Here is a 22,371-nt window from a genome sequence, read left to right as displayed (position 1 = left end):
CATCCACTTGAACCATCTTCGACTCCAAACTTTTTCTATATGCTACACATGTTCTTAATTAATTTTACAAAATGTGATTAGCAGCTGGTTAAACGTCAAACTACGAACGAGATTGGAGTGTGAGTAATACAGATATGCAGGGCTGCCAACTTAAATCAGTCAAATCTTAAAGGTCGCTAAAACGATAAATTACCAAAATAAACTCTGGTGCTGGCTGGAAAGCGTTGCGCTACGGTTACGGCACTCGACAGCAAGTCGAGTTCGATAGTTTTAGTTGAAATTCTTTTGCCAGTTGGGCTCGGCCCGCCGGACGTTTTGGTTGTGTGTGTGTGTGTGTGTGTGTGTGTGTGGGTTTTTTTTGTACTTCTGTTTGTGCTATGTAAATAAAAACATTAAACGTCACATTTGACAATATTAAAACATGTTCAATTTGAAAATGATACCCATTCCAAATTAGCTTGCAAAAAGTGAACCGAATAATAATGGCGTTCTCGCTGCTGAAGGTGAAGAATATCTTGAATCAGAAGAGGGGCCGTTTAGCCGGAAGCGGGAGCCTCGAACCGGAAGTGGGTGTGCGCGTGTCGACTCGTGTGGGACCTCCGGGCCCTTCGGTGCGAATTACTCTCATCGGGGCCAGACATCTGCCTTCGCTGTTTGGTCTCACGAGGGCCAAGGGATATGTTGTTAAGGTCATACATCATTCATCATTGCAATATTTTCGATCGATTTATTCACAATTCACAATATGTGCTTCTTTAAGAGCACATATTATTACTTTTACTGTCGTTAATTTCATTCAATTGCAATCGATTTTTTGCTTTGCACATTACATTTTCGCAACGCACGTTATATATGTATGTATAATATATATATATATATATGTATGTGCGTATGTACATATATATGAACATATATATTTCCATTTGATAAAGTATTCTCATTACAATTCAGAATTACACTATTGACTTTCTCAATTATGTTTATGACTTATACATATATCTTATTATCATCACTTAACTCTGCTTTTGAAATAATTTACATATGTAGGGAAGATCTTATCATGCGTAGAAAAACATCATATATTTTACAATACATACAGTCGCGAACACATAAACTGGAACACTAGAAAAATATATTTTTGCGTAATATTAGACATTAAAATGTTAAATTATACTGTATTTCATTATTTTAACACCAAAAATTGGAAGAAGGACCAGTGCCGGCCTTACACCCAATGGCGCCCTCGGGCAATTTTTTCTAAACACCCTTAGAAAAAAATTTCGCCTTTGGCGCTCTAATCTAAAATTTTGTATGGCTTTTGGCGCTCTAATTTTAAAATTTAAATCGCCTTTGACGCATCGAGCGGCGCCCTCGGGCACCGCCCGACCCAGCCCCCCCCCCCCTAAAACCAGCACTGAGAAGGACAAAAGTAATGGGCTAGGGACATTTTCAATGCGAGACTGTTTTTCGACCAAAAACATTGTATAATGAAATTTGGGATTAAAAAAAATTACTTTTGTCTTCATTTTATATTTACTTAATCACATAATACTATGTATTTACAGATTTTAAGTTTAATATTTCGTTGCAGCTCCTTTTGATTTTATAGCAGCTTTTATCCGGTTAGTTATAGAATCGATTAAATTTTGCAAAATTTTAATGGGGAAATCGTTGTACCAAACCGTTTCAATTTTTTTATAATAATTTAAAACTCGACATATTGCTTTTACTTAACCTATATGTATTTGATTCTCACCAGGCGCGTAACTACTATGCCGCACGGGCATGCAGTGTATGCGGGCCTTTACGATTTAGGGGCCGAAAAGGTTTTTAAATAAAAATACTAGACATATAAGTTTCTAAAAATTATTCATATGACTAATAGGAAACACTAGTTACAAGTTTATACTCCAAATTTGATACGAAACACTTTCATTTCATTTTCATTTTTTTTTACGTGTCGAATTTTCAAGATTTTGTACTCCTTCTCACGACATTTACTAGTTTTCCATTATGGTACAGTTCTAAAAATACCATGTTAAAAAAAATAATGGTAAGTAAAATATTTTAGTTTCATTTGTGTATATGAATCTCAAGTTTACTTTGAGAAACTCTAGAGAAACTTTCTGGCATTTGATATCTTTTGAGATTTTCGGATAGTTATTTCATTTTAAATGAAATATTCGATAACGTTATTTGCTAGTGTTTTTTTTAAACATAATTTTTTAATTGCTTTTCTATTATTTTAAGGCAACAAATTAAACGGTCAGAATTTAAATCATTTTTGGGTCAGACTAAAAATCAAATTTCGGTCAGAATGTTTGGCTGTTGTCGCCTTGACCACTTGTACTAATCTCCAACGTTGCACTCACTAGTAATGATACTAGTGCCAACTGACAAAAATGAGTCTGACCATCTGTCAACATAATTCTGACCATTTAATACAAATATTGACCAATCCAGTTTAAACTCTGACCATTCAATATAAATTCTGACCAATTATCATAAATTCTGACCATTTAATATTTATTCCAGTTTTAGTATTCTGACCGTTGTATTCTGACCGTTTAATATTAATTCTGACCAATGTAATATAAATTCTGACCCGAAAAATACGAGCCTTATTTTAATCAGAAATTTTAAATTAATTAAGTATACGAATAAAATTGAGTGTAAATAAATACATAAATTAATTGTAGTATAAAAATAATTATAACAATGCAAAAAGGATAGTTTGAAAAAAAAACACAGTGGAACACAGAAAAGCAAAATGAAAAAAAAAGAACATGAAGCATTAAATAAATTTCCAAAACTTGACCAATATTTATTGAAAAATCATTGAAGAATTGGTGAGGAGTAAACGTCCCAATTAAAGCGGTGATCTTTTCGGATTAATCTAAACAACGAGCTAACAGAGGCGTGTCGAATTTTGCAGAAATTATCAATATCCGGACAATTACTGTAGAGTTTTTATTGTGAAACGTGTAAGAAATTGAGAGTTGGTGATGTACATACTGCTATGAAACGCGTTTACCTCGATAAAAATTTCCCCTGCGGCACATTTTTGAGAACTAAAATTAATACGCTCTTCCATTTTAAGGCACATATTGTACAATAAATACGAATTTATTTGCAAAACGACAAAGACAAAATACAATGGGACTTTTATTATGAAGACCTATAAAACAAATTTATTTACAAAATGACAAACGAAAAGTAGAAAAGCACAATATAATATGAATGGGGCTTTCGTAGAAATTATAATATGAATTCAATCAGCATAAACTACATAAATAAGCTTGGGAAAACAATTGATCAAACTTTCAATAAAACAAATCAATTTAATTTTAATAAATAAAATATTAAGGGGGACTTTTTACAAAAATTATGAAGAAAAAATATAAAACAACATTATATAATGAAAAATGGTGGGATGAGCAATGACAGTCATAGTTTATTTGTTTTCCCTGACCCGTTTTGGCGCCGGCTTGCCGTTCCCACGAAATGGTATCAACGGCCAAATTGTGTCGCAGATTTTGTGCTCAACTGCAATGATATTTGAAGCATATTTTGACTGATTCGAGCTCAGAATCGATCACTGATCACGTTTTCACGTGTGCTGCATGAGTGTCTGTATATGTTTCTGTACGTCAGTGTATTTTGGGAATTTTTTGAACACCGTTCGTCCTATCGAACTGAAACTTCGTTTACTGAACTTATTATCGATACGACGAAATTTTTTTCAAATTTTCAAGTTGACCGGAAATGGTACCTCCCATTATAGGTGTTCTCTTTTTTACTAGCCTCTTTTCAGCTTGCTTTCGATTCTTTCGTCGTGACAATATTTGGGTTCTGATCCACACTATTTTGTTTCGATGAATAATTACTAGGCGGTACAAACTATTTGTAAAAAACGAATCAATGAATCAAAGTGATGTTTTTTACTTTATTTAATTATGTAGATTAAAGGATGTCTTTTATTTAATCTTGAAATCTAGAAATGGATGCGAACCTAAAATTTAAAGAATGTAGCCACACTCTCAAAACAAGAACGCCAATATGAGGAGTATTTTTTGCGTGAAACATCGGGAGAGTTCGCAAAATGCAATTGAACATTTTTTCCCTTTTTTTTTGTTACACATTTGATTTCCCGGTGCTAGCACCGGGATCCCGGGATTGGAAATTCCTAGCACCGCAATCTCAGTGCTGAAGTAATCTTCCGGGATTGGAAGCACTAGTTCCCAATCTGTTCTTTCGTCGATTTCAATCGAGTTTTCATCATTGTTTGTGCCAGAAATGGTTTTCTCGCTGTTCAATCATGTCATTGATATTGATTGAAAATTCATCAACAATATTGGTTCTTATCCATACATCAGTTTTAAATCGCTGCTATGGAGATAATCGAGTTTTCAGGGAATATTGTCTCTCGGATAGGTATCTTTTCAGTCTGGTCCCCTTTTTATTAATACCAATTACTAACCTCTTCTTAGTTCGGAATCGATTTTGTCGTTTGACGAAGTTTGGGTTCTTATCCAATCGTTTTCAAACTTTGCCATTTTGCTCGGTTTGGTCATCAATATAAGTGGAAATAACGTCCGCCATTACGATGGTGAAAAATAATCGTAATAGACACGTTTGAAAATACTGCATCTTCATTCACGGTGACGTCTATCGTCCACACTGTCGCATTTGTCCACACGGTTCTGATTGTTTTTTCCCTTTTCGCCCCCCCCCCCCCCCCCCCCCTCCCGCTATGGCAGATTGAGTACTTTGCCTTACTCATGATCAAAGTTTACGGAGAGAATTGGTGATTTCTCAATTAGGTTTTTTTATATAGGTACATTTATTTTTTATATATTATCCTAATTTTATAAACAAAATATATGTAGAAGAGGCTAGTTTTTAAAAAACATTTTTTTTATTATTACGAGAAAAAATCCAGATTCCTTCTTCTTTTCCAATATTCTTGATACAATAGATATGGAACATCCAATTTGTGTAGAAATTAAATAAGACGATATAATTGACCAAGACGAAATTTTGATCACGCATGAAACTGAACTTAATTATTAGAAAAAAAATTATATTTCAAAGATGCAATCATTAAAAATCCTATACATAAAGGGATAATGCTTTTATTGCCCAAAAGTCATAAAATCACAAGCGTTCCGGTTTGTGCTCGCAACGGATGCGGTGCATCCGCTCTAAAATCGCCAGACAAATTGAACGACAGATTAACGGACGGCTGCTTTAAATGCAATTCTCATCTTCTCGAATGATAGATTGCACATCAGATGATGGGTAACCTTTCGATGTGCACAGATGCAATTATTAAAATGGTAATTATTAAAATTGAGTTGGATCTTTCAGGCGAGTTTAATAAGGCAAGATTCGATAAGTTCCGAGCACATCGAAAGGTTACTCGTCATCTGATGTGCAATCTATCATTCGAGAAAACGAGAATTACGTTTAAAGCTGCCATTCTGTTAATCTGGCGATTTTAGGGCAGATGCACCAATCCCGTTCGCAACTGTATGTACATAATGATATATTTTTGCCAATTAGGGCTAAATCAAACGTGCTCATGAACTCCCCCCTCTCGAGAGCTGTTCGACTCCTTAACTTACTGGCACATTACTTGGACCTATTCGATGCCAGTTATGTTGAGTTGGTGGAACACATCCTAAATAGCACGATATAAATTTTTCAATCTTATTTCTTTGTTTTTATTTTGTGTACATATTTTTTACTTGATTTTTATTATTTTTTTATGATGTTTTTTTTTTATTTATGATTTTTATTATTTTCTTATGTTTTTTTTTATTTATGATTTTTATTATTTTTTTTATGATGTTTTTTTTGTAATTTTTATGATTTTTATTATTTGTATTAAAATCACATTGACGCTTTGGGGCAACCTGTCAAGTCTCTGTGGTATTGATTTTTTAAAATAAAATAAAAAAAAAATAAAAAATAATATGTCAACCTTTTTTCTAATTTTGATATTTCAAACACGTTAGACTTAAAGCTAATTTTAGTTTTGTTTAATACATATTTCCAAATTAATTAATGAATTGTTTCGTTCGTGCTATCACATTGATAAGATAGTGTCGTGATAATTTTCCATGTATGGGTTGTGTTTAGTAAAATGCATATACATATGTATGTATAATGTTAAAACAGTATGAAATGTTATTCACAAATCACTGTTATTTGTTAGTTAATTAAACAATTACTTTGATTAAAACGAAATTTATGACTAATTTGATGCCAGATGAATAATTGAAAAGATCTCACTCTGCAACCAATTATATTCAACACGTGAACGCATGCATAATTGTGTATTATAATTTCATTCTGAAACGGTGTTTATCATCACGTGCATTTTACTTGTTGGAATTTTTCAAGAAGCATGCACAATGCAATAATCTGCATGCTTCATCGTCTCTATAGAATATCTCTTTAAAGATCTTGAACAAAATATAATATTAATAATCGTATATTACTACGTGTACATACATTAATTATCTACATACATAGATATATATGTATACATATGTTATCCTCAATATGAAAACGTAAATAATTTAAGATTTAACAATTTATGTATTTTTTATCACTATCGTAACACGCGACCTCTATATTCAAAGCACGATTTATTATCAAACACTAGACGTGGAAACTTGTATTATAATGTGCTTGAAGGCCACGTCACATTGTAACGATGATCAACAATGGGTGAATGCTCATAAAATATTCAATGATAAAATTTCAGATTTTAAAAAACATTTGAAACCACTTACTCCTTAAATGTGCAAATTTCACAATGACTCTCTAAAGCAATGGTCGAGAACATCTTAAATTCAATGAGCAAATCATTTTATTTTTGAAAATTTTTCATGGTTAGTGGCCTACTAATAGTGGATAAATTTAATACTACTAATAGTGGATAAATCTAAGCTCACTTCTCCATAAAATACAGTATTTGTTACACACAGTTGTGTTTTAGGTTGGATTTGTTTACTAAATTGTATTTTTCTACTAAAATTATTTTTTTATGATATCTTCTTATACCAGGCTTGTTTTTATTTGTCTATATTTTTTCAACATTTATATTTTTCTACTAAAACTACCAAAGTCTTGGTATAATGAATAGTATATATAAGTATTCGAAATAAAGTTAAAGTTTACCAAGTGAATAGTATCTAATTTAATGGTAAAGTAGCCAAATTAAAGTTCAGTGTACTTAGTGAATACTATCTAATATACATATATTCCCCAAAATAAATTACCACCATTTGGTTATGCTCGATTCTGTATCAAATATGTTGAAATGTATTATAATTCTAACGAGTTCTAAGTTCCAAAACCTTTTCCTTAACACACTTGACACGAGGTCAATGGCCACCACCCTAGAGGACTACATAATATTATACATATAAATAATAGCTCAAATTCGCATTCGGCATTTAAAAACGCAATTCAAACGCGCCTTTTTGGTCCAAAAAGTAACATTATTGAATTGGGGGTACGAGCAGACCACTCTGCCCTTCAAGTATAAAATGTTATCATGTGCATAATCAATGCATCTGATCCATGATCTTTCGTCTACACTGCGAATTTCCGCTTTTACTGTATAAAGTCGATTTCCGAGATAAAGTTACGTTATTATGCCTGCAAAAACTAGGTTTTTGCAGGCATAATAATGTAACGAAAAAAAATTTGTGTATTAAAAATTAAAAATGGCCCCCACCTTGCAAATTTCTTGGAGCCGTCACCGCTGGATACACTCATATGTATATAATTAAATTAAGTCGTACATAGTTGAATTAAATTTCGATTCCTTTGTGATTTTATTACTTAAAAATATTATTATGAATTCATGCTCCTAAATTATAGCAAATTGAACTTAATACATATTGTATAAATAGCTGTTTTAAATTAAAATTGTTGAAATTAACAAATTATTTGTATTTAAGGTGTCTGTGTTTTCGTTCAGAACACATTTATAGACCGATCTGTGTATAAAAACCTGTCGGCCTTCATATCCCATACACATAGGTGGCCATCCTTCGTCTGTCACTTGCGCTGTAGTTCCACAACTGCTCGATGAGGTCATCAATTGACCACAATTGTCAACCTCTATATCACCTTTGACATGAGTTTAATTGAAACAATCCAATACTTTTCATAATTTAATCACCGTCTATTGATCGTGTACTTCTTTTAACATTTCTAGAAAGAACTATTTTTTGCTTGCACAAAAATCACAATTTCATTTTAGATGCTCTTTACAATGAATATGTTGTGTTAGCTGGTCTTGAAAGAGCGTACATTTAGAATGAGTTGTATTTATGGCATGTTTTTTTAAGTTGTTTGTGTATTTAACTTTTCAAAAAGATTTTCTGTAATTGCGAACGTTCCTATCCAGGGCTTATCGAGGTGATTCAGAACGTTTAAGTTTCGACGTGCCTCGCAGTTAGGAGTGGCTCAGAGCCAACTACCTATTAGCTATGTGAATTGATAATAGTGAAATCAACCGTAATGTTGCTCAATTTAGCGTACGCGTGATGCATTCCTATGGCTAGCCTTTATATGGAGTCAATAATTAAGTATCTACCAGCACATGTGGGTTATTCGTATTCACTGCACCAATCCTGATCTGTGTTAAGGTAATAGTACTGAAATTCCAATTAAAATTCAACTGGAAACTAAACAAAATGCTTATGTGAATTTATAAACATACATACATATGTATGTGAAACATTAAAGAAATTTTTTGGCAAATCTGATTATTGAGTTGGCAGCAATTAACATTGTACTTTTATGTGTGTCGAACTCAATGCATACTGCGTTCGATTTACTCAAATTATGCTGTTGTCAATTTCAGGTAAAACTTTTCCCCGGAGATGCCAAATTCGAATCGCAAATGCAGGACACATCGTGGCCTGTATGGAACGAGGACTTCACATTTCAAATCGATAACAAGAAGTCCAAGAAATCCAACGAATCAACCGATTTGTCGCAATTCAACGGGTACTTTGTTTCCTTGACTGTATATGCAGTATTAGAAATTGCCGCTCCTGCAAAAGATGATAAAAAGAAGAGAAATGGAAAAAATGAAACTAATTCAACCGAAAAGACTGAAAATGCTGAATCCACTTCAACTCTGGCCAAATTTGAACGTCTCATGTCCTCTTCTTTTAAAGGGTCGTCTAAAAGTTCACAAGGCAGTTCCAGTTCTCCGGACAAACGGAGAACGGTCGGTGTAGCTACATGGACTTTCGACTTGAAATTGTTTCAAAATAATCTAAAAAACAATTTTATGGGTACTCCTGATATATGGAGACCTGTGGAGCAAATGGGCAGTGGATTGGCACCAGCTAATGGCCTTGTAATTTTTTTTACTGTTATAAAAAGCATGATTATTATTACAACAAATACAAACATATTTTATATCGTTTTAGCGAGAGAATAAGAAGGGACAAGTTGAAATTACATTATTATATACCAATAGTGAAGATGGCTGCAAAGATACTATACAAGTTAACGTCAACAAAATGCGTTGTACTGTTCAAACAATGCAAGAACATGAAATACATAAAGGTAATTTTCACTCTAGCTAAGTATGATATGTGTGTATATTAAATTAATCGTGTACCTGATATTCAATTCGATTGTATATATTTTTAGAACCCTTATACATCAAGGCAGCTATATCAGACCGCGAACATGAATCACATTGGAAGAGTGACAGATTTTTCCCAACCATCTCGGCTAGATGGGATGTTAAGACATCTTGTGCGCGACTACGTTTCGATTCCAGGAACTTGTCCAACGTGACCGTATATATAAGTATTGGATGTAAGAATTCTGTTGGCGTGAAAGAAATTCTAGGAAAAGTCGTGGTTGGCGAGAAAACGCCCCATGCTGATATTTGGAAAAGCTTGACAGATTCCCCGGGTGTTTCAAAAACTCATTGGTTGCCATTCGAATGATTTGTATTTAAGTCAAAATTTACTTTCAATATGTGACATAAATTAAAATAAAAGTGCCCTTATATATATAAATATACATTTCATTATAAATATTATATAACAGTATTAATATTTATTCCATATATTAAGTATTTATAAATTTTTAAAGTTTAAAACTTTAAAAAACATCATTTTTGTGAAATTTGCATTTATTATTTTGATCTTATCACAAATTAGCCAGGTGGATTTATTTATTGATATCTCAAAACCAATTTTATATCATATTTTAATACTCGTATACAAACTTTTAAAAACGATCCCGTTTTTATATAAATATAAAGTAAACAATTGGATTGACAGCAAGTACAATACAGTATGTACTTGCTAAAATTGACATTTGCGTATTATATTGTTGTTTTTATTACATTTATATTATTTCTTATTTAATAGTTTTTACAAATACAAAATTGAATTTTCATGAAATTAATGTCATTGAATGATAACTTTCATTTTGATGAATCAAATTTATGTAATATATTGTTAATTATATAATATAATACATTTATATTGTGTTTGTGATATTTTTTATACTAAATGAAATATTTTTTTGTAAAATTTCTAAACTTTTGTTTTATTTTCGAAATTACATAAATCCCTAATGAAATGTAAGATTTAAATTTGCTGAAATTCATCATCTTCAGTCTTGTTATTCTTCAACTGCTGTGTTCTACATACATACGAATATATGTATGTGTATGCAGGGCCGTCGAGAAGGGGGGGGGGGAGGTTAGTGCTAAAGTTCCAGGGCCTGGACTGCCTGAGGGGCCCTGTGATGGGACGTTCGACTGATCGACATTGATATTTTATATTATTCTACATAAAAATACATCTATTTCTTTAATGCTAAATGTTTATTATTTTTTGGTCCGTGCATTCTTTGTGTCCATGTGAAATCCTACCTGTTATATCATACTTTCTTATTCGATTATTTCAAAAAATAACAATTAACACTTTTGGTATATTTCTAATAGTTCTGATAGATTTTTCACATATTAAAAATAAATTTATAAGATTTTTTTTGATTAGTCATAGAATATGGAATTATTTTTTCAGGGCCCGGGATTCCTCTCGGCGGCCCTGTGTGTATGTATACATCGGTAACCCAGATTTTTTCTCAATTTAACTATTCATAATCCACTCTGCCTTTCTTGCTTTTTTCTTTGTCGTTGTAATGAATATAAAAATATCGAAGACATAAAGTGGTTGAGCATAAGTATTGTGGAAAAACTAATGTGTACTTTTGAATTGGAAAAAATTGAATCTGAACATTGAAAGTTAATCATTGCTATGTACAACTTGGTTGATCCACACCTGTTGTCCATATTCAGAGTGAATATGATGGCGTAATAAACCACATTGAGGAACATTTCGTATTCATTTGTAGACAGCTGATCAGGATCACAACGTATTTGAGTCACTTTTGGACGCAATCAAAAATCTTTGGCCTCCGGAATCTGAATTATAATTTAATTAAAAAGTACTTACACAAGTTAATTCAACTTTTGAAACAATATGTGAGATTAGGCTAGTTATGTTTATATTTATGCTATGTAAACATAAAGACATTCCTCCGAATAAAGGTCTGTTCATACCTAGTCGGCACGAACCTACTTCAGCAGGTATCCGGCCGTACGAAAAGTATTCTTTGGTACATTTTGTATGGGTATGTTCATTTTAACCGTCACGTTTACGCCACGCCAGGCTTACAGCAGTACCCGACATTTCCTGTTCATATCTTACAGCGACATCCGTCAACGTATCGTATCCGTCTTTTTGGCCATCGTGGAGATATACACTCGAACTACGTGCCATGAGTCTGCCGCTTTGCTGTTTTGGACCAATTATCGATAGTGACAGTTGACAGCTGTTCAATCTTTCGACATGGTTTTGGCGCTTACTTTCGGTGATTACTGGTCACAAAGGACTCGTCACCAAGTCACTAAAATCTCTATAACGGAACATCTAGCAGCCGAAAAGTCCATCATACTAACGAGAACTTGAATGCCAAATATTGTGTATTTACGATTTTCATGGCAAAAATTGTCTTTGTGACCACCGCAATGGGACGAATAATCCAATTACCAGAGGAAGTTCAACGGTTGGGTGACTTTGTAAGTTTGTATGTAAGTATTTTTGGTTGGGAACAATTCAATTGGTTGAATATTATATTTTTTTCGATTCAAATAAATTTAATAAAATGCACATCAAAACGCCTCCGTGCTTTTTATTGCCTTCTTGGGCTTCTTCTTCCAACAACAACGCGATTATACATAATTTTTCGTTCGATAAACGCCGAAACATTTTTGCTGACTTGTATTTTGACGCCTAGCTACGAATGCACGTGTATATATTCATATTGTAAGAACTCAACAATATTATCGACGTAAGCAATATTGCGCCGTATCGTCATGGCCTGTAATGTATAAGTAAGCCGATTTTGCCTTGCACTCAGCCAAAGAGCTGTAAGTGTGACGTGACCGCGACGTGTAGGTAGATATGAATAGAAATGTAATAAAATGACATATTTGAAACGGAGTCGTGCAGTGCTGAAAACGTGTAGTGCTGTTATGTGTGAAAAGACCTTAATGGGGATAGTACTCAATGATGTTCTTGCTTCGAATAACATCTGTTAAAAAAACCCTAATTTATTTTAGGGTGACCAACCATTGCATTCGAAATGTTCTGTTGTGAAATTGAAAATCAAATATCATAAATGTTGAACTTATTTTATTCACATTTGAGATGAGTGTGTGGTGATATGGACAATATGTGTGGTGTTAGGAGTGAGTTGCGTCGAATGACACGGTGAAAACCGGTGTCAGACGCGGTCGCGGGCGTCACGTCTCTCACTTTGGATCAAAGGAGAAGTAGAAGTAGAAGTAGAAGCAGAAGCAGAAGCAGAAGCAGAAGCAGAACCAGAACCAAAAGTCAAATACTCTCTCGCTGAAATGGCTCGCGGCAGCAGTGCTGGCTTCGATCGCCACATCACCATCTTCTCACCCGAGGGCCGACTCTATCAAGTTGGTGAGTTATCCAGAATACCGACACCGACACCGACACCGATACCGATACCGATACCGATACCGATACCGATATCATCTCGCATCCACCTGTTTCTATTATTTATATACGCCTTTATATGGTTCAATTCAACTTTGCCCAATCACTCTCGCATAACCTCTAAACTTATCATAGCGTCAATTCACTCGGATACAATTAACATTCTTGTTGATTATACTCGTCTGAATATAAACATTACGTTATTCTTCAAATATTTATTAGTGTATAAATGTCATATATATATATATATATATATATATATATATATATATATATATATATATATATATATATATATATATATATTCCAAAATTTTAATTTTAGATGGCAGCGGCGTTGCCAATGTCACCTGGTGCGTGGTGGTGTCACCTAAAAAATATTTTTTATTAATTATTAATGTTTGTTTATTGTTATGACTTACGAGAGAGAAACGCCAAAAGAGAAGCAAGTTCACACTTTGTTTCTGAATTGCGACTCCGTCTGACTGAATCAGTTAACCTTCTTACCTTTAGGTACATACACTGGTTTCTGAGGAATTCGAACAAAATCCAATTATGGCTCATATTTGATGCTATATATACACTACCGGAGTTCGGTCTATCGTGTCATGCGGGGAAGACGTGCTCTGCGTTCTCCCCGCTACTACTCGCTTAAACCCGGCTATTGCACGAAATTAAATCTAAAAACTTAACCATCCACTCACTTATTTTACTAATTGCATCCTAGTATAATTTAAGTGTAAAAATAATCAGCAGATCGGTCGTAAAGCGTATTTATATCAGTGAATTCGTAAAATTTTGTCATATTAGTTTTTTTTTGTTTGTGTCTAAAATCTGTGCAAAGCCAATACGGCCGGGGTATATTCGTAATATCTCCCTACCTGAATACAAAAAATAAGGTCCTTTCCCGTCAGTCAATAGTTTGTCCCACAGAAGCAATAAATCTTCCACATAATTGCTTCCAGCAAAATTTTTAACGAACTTTATTTAATAACAAGCAGAAACAGTGTTTCCCAACTTTTTCATATTTAAATTATATCAAAGTAATTCGTGTAATTTTATATTCTTTACTAAATTTATTATTAAAATATTAAATTGCAAACCGCACTCACACATATATAAATCCGTTGTCTCCAAAGAGGCGTCTCACGATAAAGATCCGTAAAAAAGTAGTATAACAATTGCTAATCTATTATTATCATAACTAACTACTTTCACTTACAAAGTAACCCTGTTAAATGGCATGTAATAATTCATAAGTGATCCAAGTGATACCTAGGATGACTATCTGTCAAAGCTGACCACAGAGAAGAGTCTATGGCGGTAAGAACTCACTCCTTGAATGGAAATCTCTCTCAAGTACCGCCTTTTTCTCAACACATCTTGGATAAATGCGAGAAAAATAATATCCAAACCTCCAACAAGGTAAGAGTGACGATGGATGATAGCTTAGCTAATAGAAACCTGTATTTAGCCACGTACAATGTAAGAACGTTATCGAGTGAAGGAAGTGTGCTTGCATTAGTGAATGAATTAGAAAGTATCAAATGGGATTTAGTAGGACTTAGCGAAGTAAGACGAAAACAGGAAAACCAAATAATCCTAAAAAGTGGTAACTGTCTCTACTGGAGAGGGCTACCAAATGGTAGAATAGGAGGAGTAGGGTTTCTTATCAATAAGAGAATAGAAAGAAATATTATAGAAATAAACGACATATCGGAACGTATATGCTATGTAGTATTAAGAATCTCGAGCAGGTACACTTGTCAAATCTTCCAAGTGTACGCCCCCACATCTAGCCACCCAGACGAGGAAATAGAAGACTTCTACGAAAAACTACAGGGCGCATACGATAATAGCCGCCACCACTTTAAAATAATCATGGGCGACTTTAACGCAAAAATAGGACAAAAGGCAAACACAGAAAGAGCAGTAGGCAATTTTGGTACCGGCCAAAGAAACGACAGAGGCGATCGCCTCATAGAATTCGCAGAACACAACAGGCTCTTTATCACTAATTCATTTTTCAGGAAAAACGCCAACAATAAGTGGACTTGGGAGAGTCCTAAAGGAGACAGAAACGAAATCGATTTCATCCTAACAAATGCCCTGCACTCCGTTAAAGACGTTAGTGTTTTAAGTAAAGTAGATATAGGTAGCGATCACAGATTAGTCCGTGCCAAGATGGCCATTAATATAAATTGCGAACGTAGGAAATTAATAAAAGGATGCAGTAACTCTCCAGATTTCGCTCAACTAAGGTCTAGGAAAAAGGAATTCGAACTCGAACTTGGAAATCGATACGGGAAATTAAACCCAGAAGCAGACATCGAGGAATTGAACACTGTAATTAATTCGGTTCTAGCCTCAACAGGTAAGAAATTAGTTGGACTCAGGAAACAGATTAAGCTAAGTAAAATTTCAGAGGAAACCAAAAATCTAATTAAGCATAAAAGGAAGTTAGATAGGGATAATAATAAGCAAGAATACAATCTAGTAAATAAGGAAATTAAGAAGAGAATAGTCAGGGATGTCAGGGATTTTAACAGCAAGCTAATAGAAAATACCATTAAGAATAACCGTAGCCTGAAAAAGTGCAAACAAGATCTTTTCTTAGGCAAAAACCAAATGATCGCAATCAGATCAGAGAGCGGAGTAATAATTAGGAATAGAGAAGAGATCATAGACAGAGTTTATACGTTCTATGCAAAACTTTACGAGAACAACAACGGTCAATTTCCCGCTCCGGAATCGACACACGGCCAAAGGGTTCCTGCAGTATTGCCTAGCGAAGTAGAGGCCGCGCTAAAAACTGCAAAGAACGGTAAAACCCCAGGGGAAGATAATATTCCCATTGACTTACTAAAATGTGGCGGCCCCCCCCTAATTAATATCTTAGCTAGGCTTTTCAGCAAATGCATCCAGAACCAAGCTATACCAGAAGGATGGAATAACGCAACTATCATTTTAATACACAAAAAAGGCGACAAAAGCGATATCAAGAACTACGGACCCATTAGTTTACTTTCAGCGGTCTACAAGCTCTTCACGAAGGTTATTACAGAAAGGCTGAAGAATATCCTCGACGAGAACCAACCTATAGAGCAGGCAGGGTTTAGGGAAAATTTCAGCACAATGGACCACCTCCAAGTAGTTGGCGAACTAATCGAGCGCGCCAACGAATATCAACGGCCATTGTGCCTAGGTTTCGTCGATTATGAGAAAGCCTTCGATACAGTTAGTCATAATGCAGTACTTAACGCTCTACAAACACAGGGAGTGCCGGAACCCTATGTGGGACTGTTAGCTGCAATATATAAGAATGCCACAGCTTCGGTTAAAATTTTTTCAGGTACAGATAGATTTAGCATAGGAAAAGGAGTAAGACAAGGAGATACAATCTCGCCCAAGTTATTCAATGCGGTGCTTGAGGGAGTTTTCAGGAACTTGGATTGGGATACAGCCGGAGTAAGCATCAATGGTCGCTTTTTGAGTCACCTTCGGTTCGCAGACGATATAGTTTTAGTAGCTCGTGATTCAGCTGACCTACTTATCAGACTAACACAGCTGGACAGGGAAAGTAGAAAAGTAGGATTAAAAATTAACGTAGATAAGACTAAACTAATGTTCAATAGTTATTGCATGCCTGATAGCATCCCCTTAGATGATAAACCAGTAGAAGTAGTAAATAATTATTTATATTTAGGTCAAATAATTGACATGTCTGGTAGTAAAACTGAAGAGATAAAGAGACGTATGAAATTAGGATGGAGTGCATTTGGACGGATGAATGCTGTTTTTAAATCAAAAATGCCACTCTGCCTGAAGAAAAGGATCTTTGATCAATGCGTTTTGCCAGTGATGACGTATGGATGTGAAACTTGGACACTGAACGCCAAGATGCTAAATAAAATCCAATGCACTCAAAGAAGTATGGAACGCTGTATGCTTGGCATAACGAGGAAAGACAGAAAGCGGAACACGTGGGTGAGAAATATGACAAGGGTAGTGGACATAGTGGATAGAGTGAAGAGATTGAAATGGCAATGGGCGGGTCACGTAGCTAGGAGGATGGACGAAAGGTGGACAAAAGAAGTGCTTGAATGGTACCCGAGAGAAGGCAAAAGAGTAAAAGGAAGACCGCAAGGAAGATGGGTGAACGAAATTAGGAAAATGTGCGGAATGAGATGGATGAGTGTTGCGCAAAACAGAGACGAGTGGAAGCGTGTTGGAGAGGCCTTCATCCAGCAGTGGATGGGGAATGGCTGTAAATAATGATGACATATGTATAGTTTTTTTAAAGGGAAAAAAATGTTTCCAATCAAATTAGTTTGCTAATATATGTATATTCAAAAGATGTAAATCTTTAGCTTAAATGATGATGATGATGATATACACTACCGTCCATATGTTTAAGACCAAAGTGTTTTTGGAGCATATTTTACACAATTTTGGACCAATTTAAAAAATATAAACTCAGTTATGTTCAAAAAATACGCATTTATTAAAATAAATAAAGATATTACAACAATTAATAAACATAAAATTATAAAAAAATAAAAACGTCAAACTGAACTTTCGTCAAAAAACCCACCCTTACTTTTAATCACTGCTGCACATAGTCTCGGCATTCTATTTATTAAATTTTGAAGTGTGATGTGAGGTATGGACTTCCAACTTTCCTGTAGATGATTCCAAAACTTATTTATGGATGTTGAGCGATGGATTCTGGTTCGTCTGTCCAATTCGTCCCACAAAAGTTCTATTGGGTTTAAATCGGGGGATTGAGGAGGCCAGTTCATGATTTTTAAATTATTTTTTTCTTCTTGTTGTAAGAAGTCCATGCATAGCTTTGATTTATGTTTTGGGTCATTATCTTGTTGGAATATAAAATCATGCCCACATAAGTTCCGGCCGCACGGCAAAACTTGTTCTTTTAAAATTTTCAAATACCCTTCTTTTTTTAAAATTCCATCAATTTTGATTAAATTCCCAACTCCAGCTCTTGAGAAACATCCCCATATCATTATGGATCCACCACCATGCTTGATTGTTGGCAGCACACAGTCTGGCATCATTTTTTCTTGGGGAGTGCGCCGGACGTAAACTCGTCTTTTCGAACCGAACAATTCAAACTTCGATTCATCGGACCAAATCACTTTTGACCAATCTTCAATTGACCAATTACGATGCTGAAGAGCCCAAGCTAGTCTTTTCGCTTTATTATTTCTTCTTAATAATGGTTTTCTTACTGCTATGCGCCCTCCCAGCTTCACTTCCATCAGCCGACGTTTAACCGTGGTGACCGATACTTTTTTGAAGGCTGTCTTTTCTATGTCAGAGGCGATTTTTGGTGCCGTTATCCTTCTATTTCGCTTGCTCAATAATATAATTTGTTGATCCAATGCTTGTGTTGTGATTCTGGGACGTCCTGATTTTGATAAATCCATAATGTTGTTAGAATTTTGGAATTTTTTTATCGTCTGTTGTACTGCAGTCTTCGAAATATTCAGATTTTCGGCGATATATCGTTGGGTTTTTTGCTGTTTGTAAAGAGCAATAATGGCTCCTCGAGTTTCCATGGTGAGATTTTTATTTTTTCCCATATTTCTTCAAAAATTTTTGTCCTCTTTATGTATTATAAATTTTTCGCTAATACGACTTCAAAGTCTGACTGGTCAGATTAAACTGAACCAAATTCATTTAGGGTTTATTATTTTGAACTGTTTCGATGTCATATCAGCAGGATAAAATAACAAAAAAAGTTCGTAACATAAACTGCGTATAGTAGAGTTGTCGAATTGCAACATGTGTCGATTCGTCACGCGGTGTCTTTGAGCCCATTTTGAACCCTTATATAAAAAAAACAACAAACCAATGGGATAATCCCTGCTTTTTTTTGCTCAAATTAAATCCAAGGGTGTAGGGAAACAAATGATACCCATTTCTTTGAACTATTTTACGCTAAATTATTTTAATGGACATTAGAAATCGAGTTATAGGTTTGGTCTTAAACATATGGACGGTAGTGTAGCTGCACCAGACGGGTTTCGCGATAGCTGTATAAATACAGAAAGCTGTATATATACAGAAAGCTGCATATATAAATAAATTGTAATGAGGTGGGTAGCCGCTCGAGGACCGTCATACAAAGAATATGTTAAATTAGCGTTTTCAATTTAAACAATTTGGTGGAAGAATGGACAATGTGGACAAATCAAGTGCTGGAATGGTACCTGAGAGAGTGTAAAGGTGTGAAAGGAAGATGAGGACGAACTTAGAAAAGTGTGTGGGGTGAGATGGATGGGAATTGCAAAAAACAGAGACGAACAGAAGCGTGTTGGAGAAGATGTTGATGATGATGATTTCCTTATGTTATTGTAATTTGTAGATGGGTGCTATTGAAATAATCTTTTAGGTTTCTGACTTTATCCGGCATATTATTATAATTGACGAAACTGCAAATTGTATGTATTTCTAAAAAATTTAAAATTATTTACTGTTCTTTATTTTTTTCTGCTTCAGAATATGCTTTCAAGGCTATCAATCAAGGTGGACTTACATCTGTCGCACTTAAAGGCACTGACATAGCCGTTTGTGCAACTCAAAAGAAGGTTCCTGACAAGTTGATAGACCCGGCTTCTGTATCACACATTTTTCATTTGACGGAAGACATCGGATGTGTAATGACTGGAATGAACGGTGATTTATTGATATAATTAAAAAAAAATTTCATATAACTTGAAGACTACAAAGTGATTTAGATAATTCATTGAAAATTTAAATTCTAGCTGACAGTTTGTGCCAAGTGGAGAGAGCTCGTTACGAGGCAGCTAATCACTATCATAAATTTGGCGTTGACATATCTGTCGATATGTTGTGTCGTCGTGTAGCCGATATATCTCAGGTCTACACACAAAATGCTGAAATGAGACCGCTTGGTTGTTGTAAGTATCACTCGATCTAACTTATCGCTACGAGCGAAGCAGTACAAGTATGAAATGTCCTATTTTTTTCCAGGCATGCTTCTTATTGCATATGACGAGGACAAGGGACCGTGCATTTTTAAAACCGATCCGGCTGGATATTTTTGCGCTTGTCGTGCTATCTCAGTTGGCGTCAAGCAAACTGAAGCTAATAGTTATTTAGAAAAGAAACTCAAAAAGAAGCAGGACTATTCTGGCGATGAAGCAATCCAACTAGCGATATCGTGCCTTTCGACCGTTCTTTTCGTCGATTTCAAAGCTTCTGAAATTGAAGTTGGTGTGGTCACTAAGAGTGATCCTAAGTTTAGGTATATGAAATGAAACTACATATTATATTTGATAACATAATTCGGATGTGACCAACCCAAGACTTATTCGAGGAACATAAGATGGTTACAAAACAAAATTCGATAATTAAACATGCATAAACATTCACACGTACCTACTATGAGAGAATTTTCGATACAAATTGAGCGCAAATGTAGGGAAACTTTCACAAGATAAAAGTTCTATGTACATATGTACTTCCGGTTGGTAGATTTTGTTAAAAAAAAATTATTTCTTAAGATCACTAAACATACATATTAAATATCAATAAAATAAAAATAATTTAAAAAGTCAAAATAAAATAATGAATATTGTTTAAAAAATATCACTTCTTCTGGTTTGCGAATTCTGATCAAACCCTTATCAACTCTAAGTTAGTACATAAAGAATACAAATATAAATTTTCAGCTTGATACGTTCAGGGGTGTGGAAAAAATCGTGTGGTCACAACATTTTTGACTTGAGGAAAAAATTCTACTTCCGGTTTATTAAATTTAGTATTTTTTTATTATTTTCATCACATTAATACAGTCATTATACTTCAATTTTCTCGTGAAGAACGCACATGTTTCAGGGGTCGAAAAAAATAGTGGAATAAAATCCAACAGGAGTAAACTGTCACTTTCGGTTGACGGGTGCTCACTTAATTTTAAATATAACTTGTTATTAAGTTTAAACTTCTAGATATGAAATTTCAATTCAATAAACCAAAAAGTTTCTGAAAAAAACATAAAAACCTCGATTCACTAGAGTAAAAGTACTACTTCCGGTTATGGTAAAAATATTTTTAAATTTTTAGTCTGATTCAGCTAGCTTTTGTTTGGAAGATAATTGAATTCAAAACTTAAAAAAAAAATAGGTCACCTACATATGTATAGGCAGGGGTAGCATTTCCAGTCAACTTAAAAATTTGAAAAAAAATTACATCGATAAGCATTTTAGTAACCGATACCAAGTTTCAGTTCGATAGAACTTACGGTGTTTAAAAAATCTCCAAAATACACAGATATTTTTTCTAGATCATAAAAACGTGATCAGTGATCGATCCCGAGTTCTAATCAGTCAAAATCTCGAGTTCGAATTTTCTCGTGATCACAAAACTTCATCTATTATTATTAAGTACATATTAAGTTAAAATTGGCATGACTAGCAAAAAGTAATTTGCTTGTTGCCGATATATGGGGGCGTTAATTAAGCCACTGATTACAATACTTACATATAGAAATGTTTAATGTATTTTATTAATCACTCTTTTTATTTATAGGGTGTTGCCTGAAGCAGAAGTAGAAAAACACTTGATAGCAATATCTGAAAAGGATTAAGTTTATTTTTTACATGCTTTGCTTACATTATTTTAATTTCTTTTTTTAATTCAATAAATACTTTAATACAATTAACTCTATTTTATTATCCCTGTAGTTATGTTTATTAAAATTTAAGCTAAAGATTTACATCTTTTGAATATACATATATTAGCAAACTAATTTGATTGGAAACATTTTTTTCCCTTTAAAAAAACTATACATATGTCATCATTATTTACAGCCATTCCCCATCCACTGCTGGATGAAGGCCTCACCAACAAGCTTCCACTCGTCTCTGTTTTGCGCAACTCTCATCCATCTCATTCTATAAGTTTTCCTAATTTCGTCTACTCATCTTCCCTGTGGTCTTCCTTTTACCATTTTAGCATTTATTTTGTCTATCTTTCGTCCATTCTTCTAGCCACGTGGCCCATCCATTGCCATTTCAATCTCTTCACTATATCCACAACCAGTCTCATACTCCTCACCCACATATTCCGTTTCCTGTCTTTCCTCGTTCTGCCATGCATACAACGTTCCACACTTCTTTGAGTGCATTGGACTTTGTTTAGCAACTTGACGTCCAATGTCTCACATCCATACGTCATCACTGGAAAAACACATTGATCGAATATTTTTTTTTATTCAGGTAAAGTG

The 22,371-nt window shown here is 34.3% G+C and overlaps 2 protein-coding genes across 2 annotated transcripts; both read left to right on the top strand.

The window, feature by feature from the left end:
- The first annotated feature begins 340 nt into the window (after positions 1-340).
- LOC143912817 (uncharacterized) lies at positions 341-10,065 on the top strand. The gene is made up of 4 exons (XM_077432238.1): positions 341-689; positions 8,891-9,394; positions 9,468-9,606; positions 9,694-10,065. Exons 1-4 carry the CDS (start codon positions 483-485, stop codon positions 9,996-9,998), a joined length of 1,155 nt encoding a protein of 384 aa, XP_077288364.1. The 5' UTR covers positions 341-482; the 3' UTR covers positions 9,999-10,065.
- A 1,457-nt stretch (positions 10,066-11,522) lies between these two features.
- Positions 11,523-21,803, top strand: LOC143921357 (proteasome subunit alpha type-6-like). Its single transcript, XM_077444643.1, has 5 exons — positions 11,523-13,061; positions 19,623-19,799; positions 19,889-20,044; positions 20,118-20,391; positions 21,675-21,803. The coding sequence occupies exons 1-5, from the start codon at positions 12,986-12,988 to the stop codon at positions 21,730-21,732; spliced, it is 741 nt and encodes a 246-aa protein (XP_077300769.1). The 5' UTR covers positions 11,523-12,985; the 3' UTR covers positions 21,733-21,803.
- Positions 21,804-22,371: the final 568 nt, after the last annotated feature.

Source organism: Arctopsyche grandis, chromosome 1 (genome assembly GCF_051622035.1).
Source record: "Arctopsyche grandis isolate Sample6627 chromosome 1, ASM5162203v2, whole genome shotgun sequence".
Taxonomy (NCBI): domain Eukaryota; kingdom Metazoa; phylum Arthropoda; class Insecta; order Trichoptera; family Hydropsychidae; genus Arctopsyche; species Arctopsyche grandis.
The sequence above is the reverse complement of the archived record's forward strand: the minus strand, read 5'-3'. Positions and strand labels throughout refer to the sequence as shown.